The sequence below is a fragment of the Scomber japonicus genome, chromosome 6 (genome assembly GCF_027409825.1).
Source record: "Scomber japonicus isolate fScoJap1 chromosome 6, fScoJap1.pri, whole genome shotgun sequence".
NCBI lineage: Eukaryota > Metazoa > Chordata > Actinopteri > Scombriformes > Scombridae > Scomber > Scomber japonicus.
The window spans coordinates 27677347-27700871 of record NC_070583.1 but is presented as its reverse complement, the minus strand read 5'-3'; the positions used below and the strand labels follow the sequence as shown (position 1 = coordinate 27700871).

General features: G+C 39.7%; 1 protein-coding gene across 2 annotated transcripts in view; it reads left to right on the top strand.

Moving 5' to 3' along the window:
- dock10 (dedicator of cytokinesis 10) overlaps positions 1-23525 on the top strand; it is a 41407-nt gene that overhangs the window by 7879 nt on the left and 10003 nt on the right. The window contains exons 2-38 of one of the 2 annotated variants that reach the window (XM_053320496.1): positions 98-217; positions 3430-3519; positions 4559-4641; positions 6188-6260; positions 6543-6683; positions 6973-7107; positions 7968-8154; positions 9024-9109; positions 9561-9644; positions 9811-9969; positions 10330-10578; positions 10706-10828; positions 11397-11479; positions 11598-11720; positions 11824-11903; positions 11990-12177; positions 12358-12423; positions 12569-12661; positions 12813-12936; positions 13055-13176; positions 13334-13417; positions 14558-14650; positions 14858-14976; positions 15272-15341; positions 16342-16455; positions 16608-16679; positions 16818-16964; positions 17405-17488; positions 17584-17680; positions 18692-18724; positions 18989-19167; positions 19799-19915; positions 20435-20552; positions 20654-20775; positions 21507-21621; positions 21952-22018; positions 22402-22449. In XM_053320496.1, coding sequence (XP_053176471.1) covers positions 98-217; positions 3430-3519; positions 4559-4641; positions 6188-6260; positions 6543-6683; positions 6973-7107; positions 7968-8154; positions 9024-9109; positions 9561-9644; positions 9811-9969; positions 10330-10578; positions 10706-10828; positions 11397-11479; positions 11598-11720; positions 11824-11903; positions 11990-12177; positions 12358-12423; positions 12569-12661; positions 12813-12936; positions 13055-13176; positions 13334-13417; positions 14558-14650; positions 14858-14976; positions 15272-15341; positions 16342-16455; positions 16608-16679; positions 16818-16964; positions 17405-17488; positions 17584-17680; positions 18692-18724; positions 18989-19167; positions 19799-19915; positions 20435-20552; positions 20654-20775; positions 21507-21621; positions 21952-22018; positions 22402-22449 — 4088 coding nt within the window. Of the gene's footprint in view, positions 1-97; positions 218-3429; positions 3520-4558; positions 4642-6187; positions 6261-6542; positions 6684-6972; positions 7108-7967; positions 8155-9023; positions 9110-9560; positions 9645-9810; positions 9970-10329; positions 10579-10705; positions 10829-11396; positions 11480-11597; positions 11721-11823; positions 11904-11989; positions 12178-12357; positions 12424-12568; positions 12662-12812; positions 12937-13054; positions 13177-13333; positions 13418-14557; positions 14651-14857; positions 14977-15271; positions 15342-16341; positions 16456-16607; positions 16680-16817; positions 16965-17404; positions 17489-17583; positions 17681-18691; positions 18725-18988; positions 19168-19798; positions 19916-20434; positions 20553-20653; positions 20776-21506; positions 21622-21951; positions 22019-22401; positions 22450-23525 lie in introns of those variants that run through there. The other variant, XM_053320495.1, reaches the window with a different exon arrangement.

The window sequence follows — 23525 nt, the reverse complement described above, 5'->3', positions numbered from 1 at the left end:
TGACATTTTTTTCAAACATTTGTGTCGTATCTTATTGTATAATTAAACAGACAAATGGATAAATACTGATCATTTATCTATGTGTGTCTATTCGCAGCAAGAGAAGCCTAAGCTGATTGATCCACTCGACTATGAGGCCGTCATCTCTGAACTGGGGGACGAGTTGAAGGAAGACCCTCTCAGAGATCTGCTCCTATTTCCTGACAATGATTTCTCAGTAAGTGTAAATAAGATATTCAGTTAACAACTTGTGACAAAGACAAAGAGCAAATTGTCACATTTATGAAACTGTAAATCGCATTTTCTTGGCAGTTGTACATGATAAATGCATTAAGTTGCCTCATTTCAGTTGCATTGACCATTGCACACTGTTTCATTGTTGTTTTCATGCCATTCTTGCAGGCATGCCCCTTTGACCCTAAGTAGGAATAAGACCACTGCAGATTGCCAGTCTCTGTCTGCCTTTACAGTGTGGCTTTATCAGCAGGATTACTTTGTAGTCCAGATACAGATTACTTCATGACATAAACATGGAAAGGCTCCTCCCAACAGTGGAAGTTAACAGTACAGTGCAAGAGAATCAGATATCCCAAATTGAGGAAGAAAAGGGGAAAATTGAACAAAACAATCACAAAAAAATCATCATCATCATGTTTAGTAAATGAGAACACAACGATTCTCAGTGTGAGAGGAAACACAGACGTTTACAGGAAGTCTTCATTTTCAGAAGTGATAGCATTAATAATAAAACTGGCATGTCCTTGAAAATAGCGGCCCATTAAAATGATTTTGCCATCAATAAAATTTGTGTTAAATATTTTATGTTTCAGACATATCTTCTGTAGACCTGGTAATATCTCCATAATAGTTACTCAAATGTGGAGAGGAAACAGTTCTGTGCTTTGTTTGTAATACACAAAAATAGAAGGTTTTACTTTATACCATGCCTAGTGCTGATATAGTGCTCTGATAAACTAGCCACATGCATTACAAATGAAATATAAAACTTAATTTGTATGTCTAACATATTTCGAAGAGCAACATATATCTTGTCCAGTCCTGTTTTCATTATTCACAAGAGACATAATTGATAAAACAGATATTTGATAACTGGCTTAATTGGACTACTGTACTTTCAATGACTTGCACTGAAGCTCTGGCAAGAATTGTAAAAAGACTATTACTGTTATGAATCTCCGTTTTCCACCAAATGTGTCTAATAATATTCAAACACAGGATAAAATGTCTGTACATGAGTTTACATGAACTGTGCCCATAAACTTTCCCTGACCCAATAACTACATAAAAATCTTTATTGAAAAATTACAAATATAATATATCAAGTAATAAAGGGCCACCAGTGCCAAAGTGCAAACATTCACTTTTCCTCCATTGCTAATAACCAACCGCTGTCAAATATGCTGCTAACATTTGCTTACGTAATGATTGCAAATTGTTGTTAATTAAACAATATGTTGATGTTTGCAATGCAACACATGACGCCTCCTCGTTGCTCCACCATGACACACTTATTCACACTCATCGTGCATGTTGAGCATTGCAGACTTTTCATTGCAGTCAACTGTTTCTTCTCTGCAATTGCCTGTAGCTCTTTGCTCATTAGTACCTTCATTACTTTACTAATGTGTTTCTGCAGATGCATATCCATTGCACATAAGATGACCTAATTGGCGACTTGTGGTAAAGGGAATCATCTGTTTTGTTGTAGTTTAAGTGCACGACTCTACTGGTTTCAAACTCTGTCTGGCTACAAGACACAGTCTCCTCTGATTTTCTGTCTCTCTCTAGTCTACAGTCAATTTCCATAATTGTAAGTGACAGTGGCTTGGCAGAGGAGTGCTATTGAACCAAAGGCATTTACTAGATCTGCGTCTTTGCCAGTTGGTTAGTGAGCCCAGTGTTTTCGCCTGCTGATTTGTCAAATTCTGTCACTGTTCACACATACACAAATCTTTATTACTGACTGCATCACTTAGAAAATGGTTCTCCATTTCTTTCTGAACATATGAATGTCCACAATAAAGATTATACTTTAGAATTAAATATACTTTAGAATTAAAGCTTCATGTTTCAGTTGTAGGTCTAATCAGTACAAAGGAAAGTACCACATATTAAAAGACTGGACCTGAATTATTCATCTTCACTGCAATAAAGTGGGCCAGAAACAATGTTGAGAAGAAGGAATTGATGAATATTACATTCATATTCTGGATAACTTTTTGTATTTCCACCCAAATCATTGTGCATGAGGTGTTGATATAAGAGTCCAAGCTATACAACTTTTTCTTAATGCCACTATTGATAGTTGAGAGTTTAAAAAGTCAACACTAATGATATAAATTCATATTTTGGATAAGATTTCCTTACTTAGTATTTCTGTGCTTCAATTTCCAGTCATTCATTAGCTTAGCTCATTAAGCTAATGATACATAACAGTAACTGAAAAGTGGACAAGGTGGAGCCACATCCCTTTCTGTATCAACTCAACTTTATTTGGACAGCACTTTAAACACATCACAGTTGGTTCCAAGTGCATTACAGCACACAGATGGAAACAAAGCAAAACACAATAATGGAGACACAAACATAATGTGAAGATAATAACAATACTAATGCTACTACTAATAAGAAGAAGACGAAGGAGAAGAAGAAGGATGATGATGATGATGATGATGATGATGATAATGATGATGATGATGATGATAATGATGAATATTCAACTAGACAAATCAATAACTTATACATATCAATGTACCTTAGGTCTCGAGGAGTTTTCAATAAGATACCGTGGAGCCCAATTATGGAATAGACATTTGCATTTAGCATGAAACTTAAAAGTGTTCTGATGACAAAAGATTCTAATACAGTTTTTTCTTTTGTTTTGCATTGTTTGTACGCAATATTATTTAGGTACATCATATTTATGTTTATTTTTGTTATTTCACTTTGCATTATTATTGTGTATTATCTCTTATAGGTGAGGTTTTAAGACCTACCTCATTTTACTATTTTTCTCTTACTTTCATTTTACAAATGTGCAAATAAACCAATAATCCAATAAGGTGGTTAATTTAGGCACAGCTGAAGGGTGACGAATACAAGTGAGTTTATAAGTTGTCTCTTGAAAATCTCAGTATCAGGAGTCTGATGACAAATGTGGGTTTCTCTCATATTGTTAAAGCAGTGTTACCATTGTCATGCAGGCTGTCTCAAGTTCCTAGGAGCTGACCACTTGACACTGTTGCTCTTGTAATCAAAAGGTTATACTTTGATTTTATGTATTATTTTTTATATGGATGCTTTTTGTTTTAGGTTAGGTCCCATCTCTGCTATAAAACATATAAAAAGCATTGTGTGTGTTTTTGCTTTCATGTTAACAGATCTCTTCTATTCCTTTTATTCCTGCAGGTGTCCACGGTGCCTCAGGAGAGACGGACTCTCAAGTCAACAGTTCCTGAGGGGGCAGAGGTACAGACTGAGTGTCTGCTGGTCAGACAGGTGAGGTGTACTCTGTGTGTGTGTGTGTGTGTGTGTGTGTGTGTGTGTGTACAGTATGTGTGTGTGTACAGTATGTGTGTGTGTCCATGTGTAGGAGAGAGTGCACAGGACTTGAACCACTGAGGTTTGGAGTGAGACAGATTCAGTTGGTGTTGGTTGGTGGTGAGGTTTGTCAGTTTAAGCAGTTCTTAATATAGGACATCCTGATACCGGTGGAGCGGTTTCACCATGCCTCTGTCATGCCTCTGAAATAAACCAGATGTGCGTGCATATCTAAATGTGTGTTTGTGTGTAGGCTAGGTCTATCAGGGCTCATTTCAGATCGACCAGCCATAATTTCAAAGGCTCAGTGGAGAAATAATATCCGTGTAGACGGAAACTCTCCAGACAGTACTGTCACAGCTCACTGGAGACTAGTGTGTGCTGGACTCTGTGTGTGTGTGTGTGTGTGTGTGTGTGTGTGTGTGTGTGTGTGTGTGTGTGTGTGTGTGCTGGCCTGTCTCAGGTTGATATTGCGGCTCATAATATGTTTGGTCTGTTTATATTTTGAGACATTGTTAACAAAAGATGACGAACTCTCTAAACAAATGGATAAAAGAGAATTGCGACACGCCATTGAACAAGCAGACAGAGAAGAGGATATGAAACTGCCTCGTTGACTTCTTGTCTAGTGTAGGTGTGTGTGTGTGTGTGTGTGTGTATGTCTGAGAGGGAGAAACTGTGACAACTTGCACTCCATAAGACAGACAAGTAATCTATAGGCGTAAAGATATCTTTTTTGCAGATTCCTCGGGGGCCAAGTCTTAATTCAGTTCCTTTCATAATTTAAATGATTTAATTATTAATCCCAGCCAGCAGATTAGTAGCAAAACCTCAGGAGAGTCTGACTGTATACTCCCTGTTTCTACTGTAATATCACTTTCTTCAATGAGTGTAGATATTTCAGCTATCTCAGGTCAAGGTTTTCCACAGAGACAGACATTATTTTGGAAACTTAATATTAAATCATATTCATCTTAATCTCCACCTTCTCCTCCAGGCCTGCAAGTATTACAACTCTGAACAAAATGTGGTCCTGTTCAAGTATGACGACTACGCTGGAGACTACCGCCTGCTGCCTAGGTAATACACTTTTGAAAAATAAACTGTTTACAGTTTCTGTTGTCGATTAAGATCTAAACTGAGCCAGCTGAAATGAGTCATAGATTATCTAAAGCTTTCAAAACCCAAAAGTTGCCCTTTAGTGTTTGTTATTGCCAGTTTGAGACTACTTTTGCAAACTTTTTTTTATTCTTTTGCCACCAAAAATAGTGAAAAACATGTTTATGGTTATAAGATATTGAAAAAGTACCTCAAAACTCAGTATTGGTAATGCAAATGCCAGCTAGGCTCTTATAGGTGTTTCCTTTAACTGCCTTAAAGCATGGCTTTGGGTCCATGTAGATATGTATTATTGTCTATATTATTTTTTGATGTATGATGATACGGAAATGTAAAAACAAATGTGGATTCGGAATTGTTTAACTTTCTGACTTGATTAAAGACATGCTAGATTTTTTCCTCATAAACAACTAGACCCAGAAGTAGCAGCTATCATCAAGCAGAACCACAATTTGTTACACTGAGGTGGGAGGTGGGTCATTAACAAGAACAAGATGGTGGCTGGTGTTGAGTAAAAGACTAGAAGGAGGACATTCCACTCCAACAAAAGTCAACTTTTCAAAGCTCCCTCAATCTCCTTTTTAAAAGTCATTTAATCAGAGTTCAGTCAGTCAGTCATTCAGTCATCAGGCTGTCAGTCAACCAGAGTTTTGTCTGTCCCAGTGAGACTGACCCAGAGCAGCCCTGCAGTCACTGCTCTCAACCACAGGAATGTCCTTCTTCTGTCCCATGGGTTGCCACTGTACTCATTCAGTCAGTTCACATGATCTATGAACTGACGTCCAGGATGTGCTTTAAAGTAAGGCCTTAAGCACAAGTTGGAGCACAATCCTGCTAAGATACTATTCCGTAAAATTAATCTATCCTCTGACATTTTTAGCCTTAACATCACTTGTTTATCAAGCAAACAACTAGCTAACCAAGCATTAACTATATGCTCACAGATTTTTGAAACATGTTCAAGAGAATTACACAAGAGAAAGCATATTACAATGGGGATCTGCAGCTATTATATACATGTGATTGTTACTGCTATTATTTGAGTGGAGCAATCCTCATCTCTGCAGGCCAGTATAAGCATTCCTGTGTCCACGGCCAGCCCACAATCACTTGAAATCTTCTAAACATAGTCCCCTTAAGAGATTATTTCAGACAGCTTTTACGACTGTGTGACTTTTAGCAAAGGGTGGTTCCAGTGTTATCCTGCACAAACTGCAGCCTGGTTGTCTCCAGCTCATGGCACACGCACAAAGGCATTTTATCCCATGGCTAGCACACAAAGACGGGTCAGCCTGTGAAATCAGTGGAGCAGGATTGAACGAGGGCCGTCTATTGTTGACTCCTGACAGGGAATGATGAGGCAGAGTCAGCCACCCACAGTTACTTGCATAAGTCAAATAGAGTAGATTAATTAAATTCCTGAAATCATTTTTTCTGTCCATACGTGTATTTCATTTCAAGAGATCCACATTTCTCTCAATATCTTCTTCTCCTTTCCCCTTTACAGGAAACTGTACAAAGCAGAGAAGCTGCCATCCCATTCTTTTGAGATTGACTATGAGGACATGGACAAGGATGAGGTCAGTAATGACCATCTTCTGACAAATGCTTCTTAGAGTGAATGCATTACATACAGGATACATCCTGGGTCTCATGTTTAAATTAGTTTATGGTAGCCTTAAAGCTGTTATAATATACTCTGAAAGAGCAGTTAGCTCATTACAGGTCAGTGGGACATTGTTTATGAACATCATTTAACTGACAAATGGTCGTTGTTGGGTAGAGAGAGTCTAGAAAATCCCCTTTTCTCTATTGATCATCTGGTAATGTATCTGTAACTTACCTTATTTGTGTTTTTACAGGACACTACCTCCCTTTCGTCGTCCAAAGGAGGTGGGGGAGGTGGTGGTGGAGGAGGAGGGGGAGGGATCGGTGTGTTTCGGTCAGGCTGGTTATACAAAGGGAACTTTAACAGCACTGTCAACAATAGTATCACTGTGCGGGTAGGAAAATGTCTGATGCTCTCCCCTTTCATGCACATGCACACACACACACACACACACACCTTTTCTGTTTTGCCTCTTCACCATTATCATGAGATCTCTCTCTCTGTTCTCACCTGAAATGTTTCATTTCTCCTATTATGTTACTGGAAACATACCAACAATAATTGAGGAACAATTACTTTTTATGTTTTCATAAAAATCACATTTTATGAAATGATTAGTCACCTATGACTTTATCCCAAAACCAGATTCAAATATTTGAATTGTATCTCTTGTCTGCACACAGTCATTCAAGAGGAGATACTTTCAGCTCACCCAGCTGACAGACAACTCTTACATCATGAACTTCTACAAAGATGAGAAGATCTCCAAGGAACCTAAAGGGTGCATCTTCCTTGACTCGTGTACTGGCGTGGTGCAGGTGGGTTTTAAAGCAGTCATATGAGCAAGAGCAAACAAACACATAACACACATTCCATGCTTTTTTGCCACAGACTACCTGTTAGAAAAAAATCTTTTATAAACTGCATTTTAAGCATATATAGATTTTATATGTATATTAGGAGACAGACACAAAGATCCAAGCTAGCCAAGTTGCAGACTTCAGTAGCAGGACAAAGTAAAATGAAGACAAATTACACTGTAGCTGAATATTTCTGATCTTGTATGAGGAGACAATGTAGTATATAATTGTACAGCATGATGACATCACACACCCAGGTCAAGATATTGCAGGTCTGCCTTTCAGTGGTAGTTTGAGCAAATGTAACCTACCTAGTGACAAACATATGGATGTCCTTCTTACTCTGATATCATTCTGCAGTTTATGTTCATATGCGTATACATTTGAAGATGTTTGTCTGCCTTAACTTTATAGCTGGATGTATGTGAGACCAAGCTAGACTTTTCTCAAGGGGACGGCAGGGAACACACAAGGTTAAAAGTCATCTAAACATGGAGGGCACATTAAAAAAAAGAAGAAGTTAGATTTGAGTTAGTGACATTATATCAAACTTGCATGCAACTTCCTGTTTACAAGTACCCACTGTGATTTCGTAATAAATTCCAAACCATAATATTATTGTTATGTTTTTGAGCTTAATTGATTCAATAAACTTCCCAAAACTCAGCTAAGTTTGGTTAAGCTTACAATTCATTATGCTTTCAAAAACTGCATGTCTAAGATGGGAAAATAGTCTGATTTTCCACAAACTGAACCAAGCTCTGGTTTTGTCAAGTAACCACATTATCCCATCTATCCATCCATTTATCCCCCTAAAGAATAACCGCCTAAGGAAGCACGCCTTTGAGCTGAAGATGAACGAGGTTACGTACTTCGTGCTGGCCGCGGAGAGTGAACAGGACATGGAAGAGTGGATCAGCACCCTAAACCGCATCTTACAGATCAGTCCACATGACGGGCCTGCTCCGGACCGCAAGAGTGTAGACCTCACCGACCATCGCCAGGGTGAGAGTGGTTCTGTTCCTAATGGATATAAACAGAGGAAAGTGAAAAATAGCTGGAGAGAGCAAAGTGGATGGATGCATAAATGGTAATATTGAGGAAAAAGGGGAAATTCAAAAAAAGAACATTTTAGCATAATTCCAAAACATGGATAAATTAGTTCATGCTTAGTTTCCTCAAAATTGTAACAATTTCTTCCCTTTCTGACTTCAACTACTTAAGTAAATAATTTCTGCCATTGGGAATTTCTACTGGGTTGGGCTCGATCCATAACATCACCATCAGGAAATGAGACCTGACCCCAATCATGGACTCCACCTTGGTTTAGTACATCATACATTGTTATTAAAAAAACTTGACATGGAAGCAAAATCCATAATAGTCTGTGAGAACCACAGCCTGTAACATAACACACACTGACGGAGCTCTGAGAATTGGCCCCAGTGAAATGTGACGGAATGATGTAATAGTCTCAGCTGTCATGGCTCTGTGGTCTGTTAGCATGCCTGTAAATCAGGCTGCGAGTGCATGGTGACCTACCATTAATGAGCCATTCTGTTCAGCGTGGCCTTTGGGAAGAATTGCTCCAGGCAAATGAAGGTTATATTTCCGCAGATGCTTGCCTGCCTTATTATCCATAAATACCACAGATGGAGTCATATTTTATTCTGCAATGGATATATGTCCAGTGACTCCAGTTAGTGCGCTTTTAGTATACTGCTGAACCTATTTTCGAAAATGTTTTATGACCTTTAACTTATGGGGAAAATTTACTGCTTAGATAAGCTTTCTCATCTAGTCAGTGATGGCAGTTATCATTTATAAACAGAAGTCATTCTCTGGAGTCTTGATTGTGTTTGTTCTTCCTCCAGATGTGTTTGACCTGTCGTTGAGTGACGGCTGTTTGCAGGAGAACGAAGATACAACAGAGAAAGGCATCAATCCAGAGTTAGCAAAGGTTGGCTACACTTGCAGTTCTTCTTTTTTAAATAATAATATAACTCTCCCGCTGCTCCCTGAGGCTTTTCATAATGAATAACTATGAGTGTGTACTTTAAGGTACCATGTGGAGTTTTTGGCAACTGGTGTCACTATGGAGCAAAGTTTTGATGAGCAGGTCCCCATATTGTTTGCTTTACTGGTACATGCACGAGGATGGCCTCAAAACTATGCACAATGCATTGTGGTTTAAAAAAACACACATTGTCTAATAGTTTTTGATTTCAAAAGAACTCCACAGTGAAGCTTAGGTCCAAGCCATCTGTTTAAGACTTATACTGATTTGAAAACTCAAACATGTAACTATTCAAATTCTCTATTGTTAAAAAACAAAACTGGAAACTGTCGTTGGCCTTTTTAGTCATATAATTTATAACAGCCTATTTTTCATGTTGTCTCTCCCTCTGCAGTATATTTCAGAGACAGATGAGGGAATTCGCTCTGCCAGGAGAGAGGAGAGGTTAAATCTGTTCTCGCTCGACCCCGACACTCCTGTGAGTATAAAGAAAGATTAATGTTTTGACTTCATGCATTGTTGTACTTGCACTCTTCAGTTCGTGTTAGTGACAAGATCTCGTTCTTCCCAATAATTCTGCCGCGCTAGAATAAAATAAAGTACAGCATGCCTCCAACTAGCAAACTGTGTTTTACCAACCACAGGTTCTGAGGAGTCCACGGACAGAAAATTCATCAGCTGAAAACGCACCGGTGCGCCCGTTTGAGGAGAAGCTGGGCAGAAGGTTTATGATAACCTGCCGCTCCCTTAACCTCATGCTGCAGGGCTGCATCAACGAGAGTGAAACTGGACCAGTCACTAATGTGAGCATTAAATACAACATATACCTTTTACACTTTAAGACATTTATTCAAACATGCTTAACTTTTGCATTAATATGTGTGGGAATTATGTGGTGATGACTCTCAAATCTGCATCACACATCTTTAGCTGCTAAAAGCTTTTTTTCTTTACACATCCATTCTTAAGATCACTTTCCTGTGAAATATAAGAATAGCCCTTCTGCAGTAATTTTACATCAAAGGCAGGAGAGAAAGGAGGTAATTTAATGTTCAGAAAGCCTGTCAGATAAGGTATTTTGCTGAGTAGTGGTTTGAGTAACTGCTTCTTGAGTTACTGTTAATGTACATGAACGAATGACTGAGTTTAATATGTTCCACCAGATCGAGCCCTTCTTTGTCTCGTTGGCTCTGCTGGATGTACGAGAGGGGCGAAAGGTATCTGCAGATTTTCATGTAGACCTTAACCACGAGGCAGTGCATCAGATGCTCGGAGGTTGCGGTAACGGGACAGGCGGTCCAGGGACGGGGGTTGGAGGTCAGGAGAATGGCCTGTGCTCTCCTGCAGAGAAGAAGCCAGGAGACTGTTACCTCAGCCTGGAGCTGGACCACTGGCTACGCTTTCCCAAACAGGTAAGACACGCATCACAATTTTTCTTGATGTGGAATAATTTTGGGATATTTGAACACAGTGTTGGATCAAAGCAAAAAATACCACATAGAAGAATATTAACATGACTTTCCAATGCTATCCATGCAGGCCATTTTCTCAGTGACCAACCCCCATACTGACATAGTGATGGTGGCCAGAGTGGAAAAGGTGCTGATGGGAAACATTGCTTGTGGGACTGAACCATATATCAAAAACACAGACTCCAGCAAGGTCAGAAAGTTATTTTTCATTGCTTTGTCATTTTCACTGTCAGTTTAGCATCAACTTAGTATGATACAAGGTCTGGATTTTTTTCTTTTTTGGTCATTAACTAATTACAGAGCAAACTCTTTTACTGTATATTTCCTTATTTCTTGGAGCAAGCTGGGAATAATGGCTCTCCAGACATGATGTTAGACGTTTACTGTAAGGGAAATGGTTTAATCTAGTCTAACAGTTTAATGCATGACATTTACAAAATGGTTTTCCTGTAAGGCCAGAGTTTATCTTCACCACTGAATGCCAGTTGGGTCAGAGAGTTTGGCAATACGGTTTTTCCTAGATCCTATCCAAGATATTTCCTGGTTTCCCCACTGGCTGTGCTTCATGTGGTCCTTGTTCAAATGGCTAAGTGAATCACCAGACATCCAACCTGTTGCCAGGGTTACTGTATTAAACAAACTCTGATTTAGTCTGTCACTCTAGAATTAGAGCTAATCAAATCTCGTTTCATTTTTAAAATATCAGTGTGGCTATACTCTAACATTTCCTTCTGTTCATTGTCCTCTGTTTCATACAGACTGTTCAGAAGATTTTGAAATCCAACAAACAGTTCTGTAGTAAACTGGGAAAGTACCGAATGCCGTTTGCCTGGTCCGTCAGGTCAGTGCCTCTGATGAGAAGCTCTGTTTTCTACATCTTTGTTGATGCAGTTATCCTCATGGCACTTAATGACGAAATAAAACAACTGGAAGCTCATGTGTGTCTCTGTCTATTATAGGTCAGTGTTTAAGGACAACCATGGGGCACTGGACCGAGAGTCTCGCTTCTCACCCCTCTTCAAACAGGAAAGCAACAAGATTTCCACAGATGACCTGATTAAGCTGGTGACTGAGTTCAGAAGGTAAGACATTGTGGAGGCTTCACCAGAAAAGTAGGTCAGTAGAACTTTCCAACACAGGATAAAACGTTCTTAAAACATTTTATTTTAACCTTTGTGTATGCAGGGCTGAGAAGACCAGTAAACTGCAGACTATTCCTGGAACTCTGGACATTGCAGTTGACTATATTCCAATGGAACATCCTAGTATGACCTTTTCATCTCTGTCTGTTTTTATGCCCCGTTCTGTATTTTCTCATGTGTTTGAAACACTTTCTTCTCTGTGCTTTTAGACTGTGTAACATCCTCTTGTGTACCAGTGAAGCCCTTTGAGGAACTGAGCAAACACCAGCCTACTGTGGAAGTGGAGGAGTTTGTTCAGGACACCACCAAGTTCACCCAACCGCACAAAGTCTACAGAAACCACATCTATGTCTACCCTAAACATCTCAAATATGACAGTCAGAAGAGCTTTGCTAAGGTATAGCATAGATATTATACTAAGAAAACATCATATCAGAGGAGCTTGAGCTAATGTTGTAACAAGGTTACAACATAACTCTTGTTTTTGGCATCAGTTCATCTCTTCATATATTTTTATTGCTGACTGTTTTTGCCATATGTGCAATTATTAATATTACAATGGTCTTCTTGTTTGCAGGCTCGTAACCTTGCAGTCCAAGTGGAGTTCCGCAGCTCAGATGACGAGATTGCCAAACCTTTAAAGGTAGCAAGCTATTCAAAAACATGCTGATGGGACATTTTTATTGGGTTCTATATGACTCTGTCTTTTCCAGTTTGATCATTTGTTTCATGGGAAAAAAGCTGAACATGACTTTTTTTTGCTAATTCTACTATTGGTATTTGTCTAGTGCATCTATGGCAAGCCTGGAGGCCCAGTCTTCACCACAGCCGCCTGTTCAACAGTCCTGCATCACTCTCAGAACCCTGACTTCTACGATGAGGTGAGGACAATAGTCGGAAAATGATAGGATGGGTATCAGTAAGTGGATTGACTTCAGCTTCAGCAGCCTTTAGCAAGAACATGTTTACAGCTAATCCACAGCATCTATTACAGTATGTAATTTAACCTTTTATATGCCGCTGTGTCCACAGGTGAAGATTGAGCTTCCCACCCAACTTCATGAAAAGCACCATCTTCTTTTCTCCTTTTACCATGTCACCTGTGACATCAATGCTAAAACAAATGCTAAGAGGAAAGAAGCCCTGGAGAACCCAGGTGAGCTAGTGATAGATCTGGAGCTTTAATTTAGTAAAACATTTATGATGTTGTGTTATGATTTTCTATTCCGCTATTGAGTATCCTTTGCTTTGCATCTGTCTGCATCATTTTCTAGTGGGGTACTCTTGGCTGCCACTCCTCAAAGAAGGTCGTCTGTCATCTCAGGAGTTCAACATCCCTGTCTCCTGTAACCTGCCAAATGGATATCTGGCCATCAAGGAAACCAGCAACACCAAGGTGGGAGGGAGGGCACAGGATGTACGAATATAAGAAATACTGATGAATAATAAAAGCATTCATTTTGTGGGAGAAAATGAGTATTACAAATTACATCCTGTGATAAATGGACTGTTTGAAGAGATGGGACATGGACAATCTCCTCTTTACGTTACAGAACGGAGCAGATGTGAAATGGGTTGATGGGGCAAAAACCATCTTCAAAGTGTCCACCAATGTCGTCTCCACAGTATACACTCAGGTAAGAACATCTGGGTTTCTCTTTGCTTTACGTTGTTTGTTTTTGCTGGTTTACTGTCCCTGTGATAGACTGGCGATGTGTCCAAGGTACTGCATAGGATAGATTACAGTCTCAAATGACCCTGACTGGGATAAGTGATATAGGAAATTGAGGGATGGATGGCTTTGTACATATTGTTTTCAACTGAAATAATCCAGAATGAAGACATGCCGTGTCAGATTTAGCTTTTAAAAAAATACTTCACTCCAAAAATGGAAATGGTAGCCGTTATCATTATCTGGACTGTTGTGAGCCTTCTCTGACAAGAAAACTTTTATGTGAAGAACTCCACAATAGATATACATTCACCATTATCGAGGTACCTAAATTTCTTTTATACTTTGTAGCCAAGCAAATGCAATGAGAGCCCAAAATGCAATCAGCCTTGTGCTAGATTGTGTACAGTAGATAGTGTGTAGCACATGAAACAAGGAAGAGCACTGAGTTTGTTTACAGTTTGCTTGTACAGGATGTTTGGAGAGGTGCACAGCAATCTTGTGATTTGCTTGCAAATTAGATTTTCCTACTGTATGTTTCACTTTCATTTGCAGCACTATGCACAAGTCGAATCAATACATGTGACATTTAAAAACAAAAACTGCATTCACAGATAAGTTAGAAATGCAATCAGGTCAATAAAAGACTAAAATACTGATAAGAAAATTACAAGTTTTTCTAAATGTAAAAATACAATCAGCATATTGCACAGAAAACCAATGAGAAATAAAGACAATAAATGACCATCCACGTTGTCATAATAACACAGGAAAATATATGGATTGCAAGATTGGTTTTTAAATGAACATGTCATATCGTGTCTGAGTCTTTCTGTCTTGGTCTTTCCACTAAAATAACAGTGCTTATTCCAAGCACTTAAATACTTGTTACAAAAACCTTATTGGTTAAATATATACTTTGTGAATCGTCCAAAATAATCAACAGTTGTCTGAGCAAAGACTGAGACTGAACCACTGACTGAAATTTTGACTGACATAGTGGTGAAATGCAGAAGTTTTCATTTTAGGAATGACTTAAAAAGTGCACTAAGTATTATTCCAGCTTCCTTCATCTAGTATTCATGTACTCTCCTTTCCGTGCCAGGACCCCCACCTGAACCGATTCTTCCAGCAGTGCCAGAAGAGAGAGCTGGACCTCTCGCAACCTCCTACCTCCGACTTCCTCAACTGCCTGAAGGTCAGAGAAAAAGCTTTTATCCCTTCAAATTTAACTTAAGAGACAAAAATCAGAGACTTGAAAACTACAAACTGTTCCATGTCTAATGAGTGAGCACTGTTTAAAACTTGGTTTAAAAAAAACAACTTATTTTCACTTATTATACCCCCCCTTATTTTCCATCTTGTCCACCCTCTGCTCCTACATGTCTTTTCCGCCCTCCTCCAGGGTCTTCTCAGCATGGAGAGAATCCCAGTGATCATCCGATTCTTGCCAGTGCTCTTCAACCAGCTGTTCAAGGTCCTGACTCAGAATGACAACGATGAGGTCACCACTGCCACCACCAGGTGAGTAGAGGCACTACAGGCTCCATATCAGTTATGTTGACGTCAGGGTTTTATGGATGAGTGGACGTGGTAAAGAACACAATAAGAAATGCATACAGTGTTTAAAAATACACTTTTAAACACCTTCTCCTTCTTTTTATGTTTATTTATGACTTTTTTAAAAGAATGTTTTATTAAACCATTATCTGCCAGAAACAATAGAGAGGGAAAAGTGTCTGATGTTTTCTGTCGTTTTTTTAAGGGTACAGCCAAGCTGCAGTAAATTAACTCTCTGTTGCTATTGTTCTGTTTGCAGAGTGCTGGTCCACATTGTTGCAAAGTGCCACGAAGAAAACCTGGATCATTACCTGCACTCCTATATCAAGGTATGAGATGGTTTGTGTGTGTGCTTGAGAAGATCATACAATTAGTATAAAGGTTGTTGTTTTCCATGATGTAGTGGAATGACTGCACAGACAATTTAATTTGTTGAGAAAAAAAAAGAAAGGGGGCTTTTTGTGTTTGTATGTGAATATATTTTTGTGTGTGTGTGTGTGTGTGTGTGTGTGTGTGTGTGTGTGTGTGTGTGTGTGTGTGTGTGTGTGTGTGTGTGTGTGTGTGTGTGTGTGTGTGTGTGTGTGTGTGTGTGTGTGTGTGTTTGGGGCCAGCAGGACTTTGGCTAGGGCCGCATGCCCAGATCACTGTGCAAACACACACAGAGAAGGAGGGAGGGAAGAAGAAGAAGTAGAAGAAGAGAGGGCAATTGAGTGGGAGGCAAACTAGGACATTCAGCCTGCTCAATCAGAAACACAAGGCGTGTTTGTTTTGGGGGGGAGAAAATCAGAGAGAGAATTAGGAAAGAGAGCAGGAAAAACCACAAGACCTGTTTCATGTTGGCTACAATGAAGGAAAACTGCAGCGTTTGAAGAGGTTGTGGCAGAGACGAATGGCGGGAAGTAAAAGGAGAGGACCAGCAAAGCTAATGGAACTAGCGTTGCCATAGTAACAGATTGGCATGATGTTCAGGACTAGTGGTGCCCAATTTGAACTGCTGTGTGTGCGTGTATGTGTGTGTGTGTGCATGCGCATATATGTGTTCAGTGTGCGTGTGTGTGTGTGTGTGGGGGGGGGGGGGGGTTCAATTTACTGTAGCACAAATTGAATAGTGGGCAGCAGAATCATTTCAATCAAACCATACTCATGTTGTCTTTAGTTTTTTTAATCCAGTTCGGAAAACATTTTCTTTGTCTTATTATTCTAATGTTGTTGTATAAATGTTGTGTATTTGTTCACTTGTATTTATATTATTTAATATTTCACTGTGTTTGTGTGTATTATATATTGTATACCGCTGACACCTTTTTCCTTTTGTGTGCGTGTGTGTAGTATGTGTTCAAGTCAGAGGCCCATGGCTTTAGGACAGTCCATGAGGAGTTGGCAAAGGGCATGACCTTTGACCTGAAGAGCAATGAGCAGGCAGCAGTCAGGAATGTTCTCAAGGTTAGTTTCATACCTTCTCTTCTATCCATTTATTAGACTTTTGCCAAAGTTAAAATATAATTGTTGTTCTTGCCTCTAAGTTTCATGCTGGAGTAAAGACAGAAAATATTGTGAGTGAGAAATGACCTTTCTTTGAACTCTGTCTCTTTCAGTTCTCCTGGTTCTTCTTTGAGCTGATTGTCAAGTCCATGGCCCAACATTTGGTTGACTGTGACAAATTAAAGGTAGGGTGGCATACTCTACTACCTGCTATACCAGGAAACATACATGGGTCACAATTGATTCTTTGCACATGTATAATATGACTCTGAACATAGTGTTTGATTGTCTTTTGCAAACTCTGTGTTCTGTGTTTACTGCAGCTTCCCAGGCCCCAGCGTTTCCCCTCATCCTACCAGAGCCGTGTGGAGACTCTGGTGGAAACAGTGTCCGAACACATCTTCTGGAAAAACAAAGACCTGGCAGAAGAGACACGCAGTGCCAATTTAGCTGTAGCAGCCTTTGTAAAGGTATGGGTAAAATATTCATGATTTGTTTCTTTATTTCTGTGTGAGAGACAATGGATATACATTTAAAATTTAATGAAACATCTTTAACAAGGGAGTTGTTGTTGGAGGTATTGTGACTGTGGCTGCCTTTTTAAACTGTGAAAGTTACTGTACATACAGCTTATATTGCAATGAGATGGATCAATACCAACACATAAAGATAATGGTTCTCTCTCTCTTTGCCATTTTACCTATTGATTCTCCCATCTGTGTTAAATGATCTGTCTCTGGCTTTCTCAGTATCTAATTGTGTGTGTGTGTGTGTGTGTGTGTGTGTGTGTGTGTGTGTGTGTGTGTGTGTGTGTGTGTGTGTGTGTGTGTGTGTGTGTGTGTGTGTGTGTGTGTGTGTGTGTGTGTGTGTGTGTGTGTGTGTGTGTGTGTGTGTGTGTGTGTTTCTGCAGCGCTGCTTTACTTTGATGGACAGAGGCTTCACCTTCAAACTGATCAGCAACTATATTAACATGATCACTGCTACTGACAGCAAGGTAAAAACTTAAATGGAATAAACAGTGTTTAGTAAAAAAATAAAGTGTATAATTAATTGAAACATCCTTCATCAAATATTTCTTGTGTCTAATAGGTCTTGTGTGAGCTGAAATTTGAGTTCTTGAGAGAGGTGTGTAACCACGAACACTACATTCCTCTCAGCCTGCCCCTGCCCTCTGCTCGCATCACAGGTAAGCGCCCCCAATCAATGGGACCTTTTTCCAGTCTTTATTCAAGAGAGTGGTTTTTTCAATTTGAGAACATGATTTATTGATTTCATTTTCAGTTTTTGTAATTCCTTCTCTCAAACCCTGCCCTCGCACTCAAATGACCCCTGCCTGTGTTTAGATTTGCTCTGCTTTTGCTCAAACAGTATGCCTTCACTCACATGTATTGTTGCTTGCACAGATTTCCTGTTCCACTTTCAACTCTTTTCCTCACACTCAGGCTGCTTCTATGTGCTTGTAAAACATCTGCTCTCAGACTTATGCCCTGTTCTTGGATTTTTTGTGCAACAACCATGTCGAAATTCCCCCAACAATAGAATGCTAGTTGTAGTGTTGACCAATGAAAGTACCTCTGCCGCCTTCACTTAGAGAGTCCTGTATAAGCAGTTACTCTTTAACTGGGTTCATCTACTCCCACCCTCCAGGACTTTATTAAACATACTTCTCCTTGCTTTATATACGACTTTTGGATTAAAAGGACGGTTAATATATATAGTAGTATGCTGTACTGTACTGGTGTGCTGTACAGCTGCCTGGGTTTCAACTGGTTGTGAATTTTAATGGGGTTGTTGCACAGAAAACCAGAGAGCAGAGCTGAAATGTGATTGCAAACATCACAGGAGCGCATAAGCAGCCTGATTGCAGGGCTGAAGCTGGAGCAACAATACCTCTGAGTGCAAGCATACAGTTTGAGCAGAAGTAGAGCAAATCTAAGAGCAGACAGGTAAAACATTACAATCTTATCTTAGGAGAAATTAACAAAATCCTTCTCTCAAATTGAAAGACGATGCTCTCGAACAAAGACAGGAAAGAAGCCCTGTGCCAGTCCACACTCTGTAGTGTGGTGTAGTGTTGATGTTGTTAACTCAATCATACATCGAGTCGTCACTCACTCTCATTTGTCTATTAACACTCTCTCTCTCTCTCTCTCTGTCTTCTTCTGTCATTTCTTCTCACTTTATTTGTCCATATCAGACCATGCATCCCCAGAGCCACAAAGCACTCATGGTAAATATGTGCACTCATTCCTTTGTAATGTTGCATGTGTATATTGTTACTACAGTGTGTGTGCTACAGTGGTATAATGATAATGAAATTCATTGAAAATTGGCCTGTCACATTATTGACTCTCTGTAACCACATTTTTATTTAGAAATGGATTAATTAACTCCCTGATGGAAAACAAATATTGGCATGAGCATTATTTGAATCACATGCTGTTCATTTAATTTCAATTTAAAATGTGGACTGCTTTTGTTCTTTTTCCCTTAGTGTCGGTGCCTGAGTACAACCTGACAGGAGAGTTCTGCAGGAAGCACTTCCTGACCGGTCTGTTACTACGGGAACTGGGTCTGGCTCTCCAGGACGAGCAGGACCTGAGACACCTCGCTTTGGCCACCCTGAAGACCCTCATGGCCAAACACTCTCTGGATGCACGCTATGCCACCAAGGTAGACAAAATACATGTTTACATGGGTGTAAAACTAAAGAGCATGAACAATGAGTCATGAGCTCACAGTAGAAATTCTTCCTATGTGAGTCACACAAACATATACAGACTGACATGTGATAGTTCATAGCAGCTGCAGGCAGCAGAAAAGATTCCTTGATGAATGTTGGGAAGTGTCCAAATCACACTGAGTCAGTAATCTGCCCTCTGTTAAACAGCACCAAACACTGCCAACCACAACACAACAGCAGGACCATAGTCAGGACCAAGACTGGCTCTGGTAGAGCCTCAGTCAAAAACCAAATGTGTGTTGAAACTAAATAGAAACCACTACAGAGAAAATCTGGTTTGGTTAAAGACCAAAACATTGTACTGTCAGGATATATGAAAGTGTACTGCTATTTTTCTATGATGGACTCCTAGAGAAATGAACAATCAAATAAAGCATCTTAAATAAAAAATTAATTAACACTTTCCATTTGAGAAAGAACACATTTTTAGCTCTCTATATCAAAGATTTGGTTCATATATTATATATTCATATATTATTACAAAATAATGTCACTGACTACAGAAATACAAACAAATCTTTTTATGACACTTATATGACTTTTAATTGTCTGTCTTTACAGGACAAGCAGGCAAGAATTGCATCTCTCTACCTGCCTTTGTACGGCCTGATCTTGGACAACATGCCTCGATTCTTCCTCAGGGACCTCTTCCCCATCTACTTCACCTCTAGTGACCAAGTAAGAATCAAGTTGAAAAATGGATGATTGATTGATCAGCTTTGAACTGTCTTAAATATTCCTGCAGTGAAGACATTTCTTAAGCCTTGGTTGTTGGTGGGCTTGGCTTTCATTGTTGTTGGTTATGTTAACATGTTACTTACCTACAGTGCTGCATTGCATTTACTGTACTTGAACATCTATTCTATGGTCAACTGGCCTCAGTTTTGCAGCAGAGTTTCTCCTTTATAGTTGGTATAGGTTTGCACTGACTTTGGGAATATGACCCAAATTATGCAGTCTTGCTGGACGCTGTACATTTTGCTATTCGTCCTCTTCAATTTGATTTCCACATTAACAAAACTGCAAATACTGATTAATACTGTCACTGTTTAAATTTAGCATAAGGTTGTTTTAAATAAATGTAAAACTGTCACATGAGTAACATGTTGATTGCCTGAACTGTAAAATAAAAAGACTCAGTTTGAACAAAAAAAAACTAATAAAAATAATATTTTGGCCTATCTGCTTCACTACCAGGGTTCGCGAGACGACCTCAGTGTTGGCGGAGGAATGGCTGGAGGAGTGATTCCTGTCACTCGCCATGGCAACTCTGTGGATGCCTCCTTTTCCAAAGAAGTACTCAACTCCATCACAGGTAGTAGCATGTGTATAGCTGTCTGTCTATTTCTATGCAAAAAGGTGTGAATGAGATGAGGACATTAAAGCTGACCCCCTCCCTCCCTCCACCACCACCAGCTTTCTCATCCTTGGCAGTTGCTACGGGTAACCAGGCTGATTCTCGGGGCTCTCTCATCAGTGTGGACTCCAACCCTAGCAACAGTGACAGGAACAGTGAGAAGATGGACGGATGTGAGAAGGTGAGAAAAGAAAAGGGTGTGTTATTATGACAAGTCACATATGGTTCTTTATTTCTGGCTGTGGCAGAGGAGTAGCAAACACATCTTTTAGTAGCAGTTAAATTATTTATACACATTGGCTGTATATCTCATATGTTCTGTAATCTTTCTATTGCTGAGTCATTGATGCTTACTACATTACATATGGATTTCTAGAAGAGGATTATGCCTTCTGGTGGGCTACAAATCACCTTTCTATTGTCTACTGTGTAATAAAAGCTAAAAAACAGCCAAAAGTACTTAAAAATACCAGACACCAAACATTTTTACTAGACACCAAAAAGAGGGTCTATTAATTTTTCAGTGATTTCATTTCTCATATTTTATTTATTCACTTAAATGTTCAGTTATATTTTCTGTAAATATTTCCCAATATAAATATCTATTGGTGTTTCCAGATGTTCTCCAGACTGGCTGGAATACAAATCTGGTGTAGAATTTATGAAATCTTTATTAATTTATTATGTGTTGGCTTAAAAGTAGTCAAATAGATTTAGTCTAAAATAGTACTGCATCTTCTTTTGAAATACACATTCTTTGTAAGTTTTGAATTGGTAACCATGTTGATAAAACCCAAAAAACCTAACATCCAAAATACAGAGGACATGACATCAGTGTCCTCCCTGGCTGCTTTGACCCTGATACCAACTGGACATCTTTTACTAAATTTCTGTTTGGATGTTTGTCCTCAGTTTGCTCGGCCCCAGTCCCTGATAGGCTACGGTTCTCGCTGTGACAAGCTGGACCAGGCAGAGACCCGCAGCCTCCTCATGTGTTTCCTGCACATCATGAAAACCATATCTGAGGGTAAGAAATGACGTTCTACAAACAGTCATACACATGCACAGGATTTACATAGTGTATTCGAGACCCTTTTCAAAGAGATGCTTCTTTTAGGATTTGTCCTGCTGCTTGTTTGGGTTTCCCACATACAAAAGATAAATATAGGTCAAGAGGGTTTTCTTTATTGACTGAACTGTACTCATAAAGGGACTCTTGTTCATGTGTCCTTTACACAGCTTATTTATTGGTAACTCTTTGTCTTTTTCAGTCAGTTCAGTAGTTAGTGTAAAACTTCTGATGCTCTCTAGAAATCTTCTATTGTATAATATGTTTTTTTTTGCCACCTGTTTCCAGATGTGCTAGTGTCCTACTGGCATCGGGCCATTCACCAAGAGATCTCAGACTTCTTTAACATCCTGGAGTAAGTACTCCTCTGTCTTCATTGCAGAATATCACCACAGCGCCTTTTAGGCTGACTTGTTATACTGTGAACACAGAGGAAAAAGCATTGAGACAGGCTGAGTTGGGGACAGGCGCATGAGAAGAGAAAAAAGGAGACTGTAGCCAAAAGGGAACAGATGAAAGTAATGACACAGCGAGAGAGAGAGAGAGAAGAAAAACAGACTGTAATTCCAAAGAGAGCTCCCTATCCACTGAACAGTGCAGTAAATTAACTTTCTGTTTCCTGTTTGTGTCAGCATCTAGAGTGTACTGTTACAACTCAGTTCTATCACATGCGCTGCATTTATCCTCTGTTAACTTTCACAGAAACACAAGCATTTTTGCATTTTCTTTTTTCTTTAGGCTGTGTCTTCAGCACTTCAGGTTTCTGGGAAAGCGCCACATAGCCAGGTAAGTGTGTGCTGTACATCGCTTTCTGATGGACCGGTGGACCAGGTCTCATTTAGATGCATTTATAGTAATGCTGCGTATATGGAAACAGCTTATTAACTCGACATACATGCTACAGCCAAAGGTTGTAACACCCCCACCCACTGATACATAATTCATATAATCATGCGCACACATGAATGCACACATGTGCAAATGCAGCCACACACACACGTATAAACACACACAAACAAATGAGTGAGACACAGTCAGGCAGAAATACTAATATGTGTTCTGTATGCGTGTTCACACTCAGGGATGAGCTTCAAGAGGAAAGAGGTAAAGGAGGGAAGAAAAGGAGAGAGGGGGGAGGTGAAACTCCTGGATTTTGCTGTTGAGAGCAAAGCACTGCTGGATATTGTACTGTAGTAGTTGGCAAGCACAGGATGGGGGTTGCTATCATGTATGTGTGTGTGTGCCTTTGCTCTTACTGGAGCTGAGCCATTGGCACTGCTAGAATCATCCATCTACTGGTTCCTCCCAGCTAATTAAATTAGCCCTCTTTTTCCTTTCAGCAATAAGATGCTGAGATGTAAGCCAACAAAAGGCTGGGAGAACACACTGCTTTACTGTGTGTGAAAGCATTAACAGAATAAAGATAGCTCGAAGCCTAGCTTGCACTCTCAGACGTAGCTGAGCCTGTCTGGGGCTGCTAGCTACTTAACATTCGTCTGTAATACCAGGCCATGGGGGATTCACAGTCTTACGCCTGTGTCTGTCTCAGTGTGTCTCTCTGTTGGCTCTTTGATGCCTGGCTGAATCAGTGTGGGTACCCATTGAAGTTCAGAGGCGATGAATTACACTAGCAGGGTGTAGCCAGCCAGCAAGCTCAGGAGACAGTCAGACGGCCTATCAGAAAACAAATCAGTCATTAAGTTAGGCAGGGATGCTGCGGTTTAATCCCAGACATCTCTCTTACATATCCTGTTTCTGTTAGTTCAGGGAGCCTCATTTCCTTAACTTTTACCAGATTTTCAAGATCACATACACACACCTTCAGGCACATCCACATGCACAATATACTGTAGTGACAATAG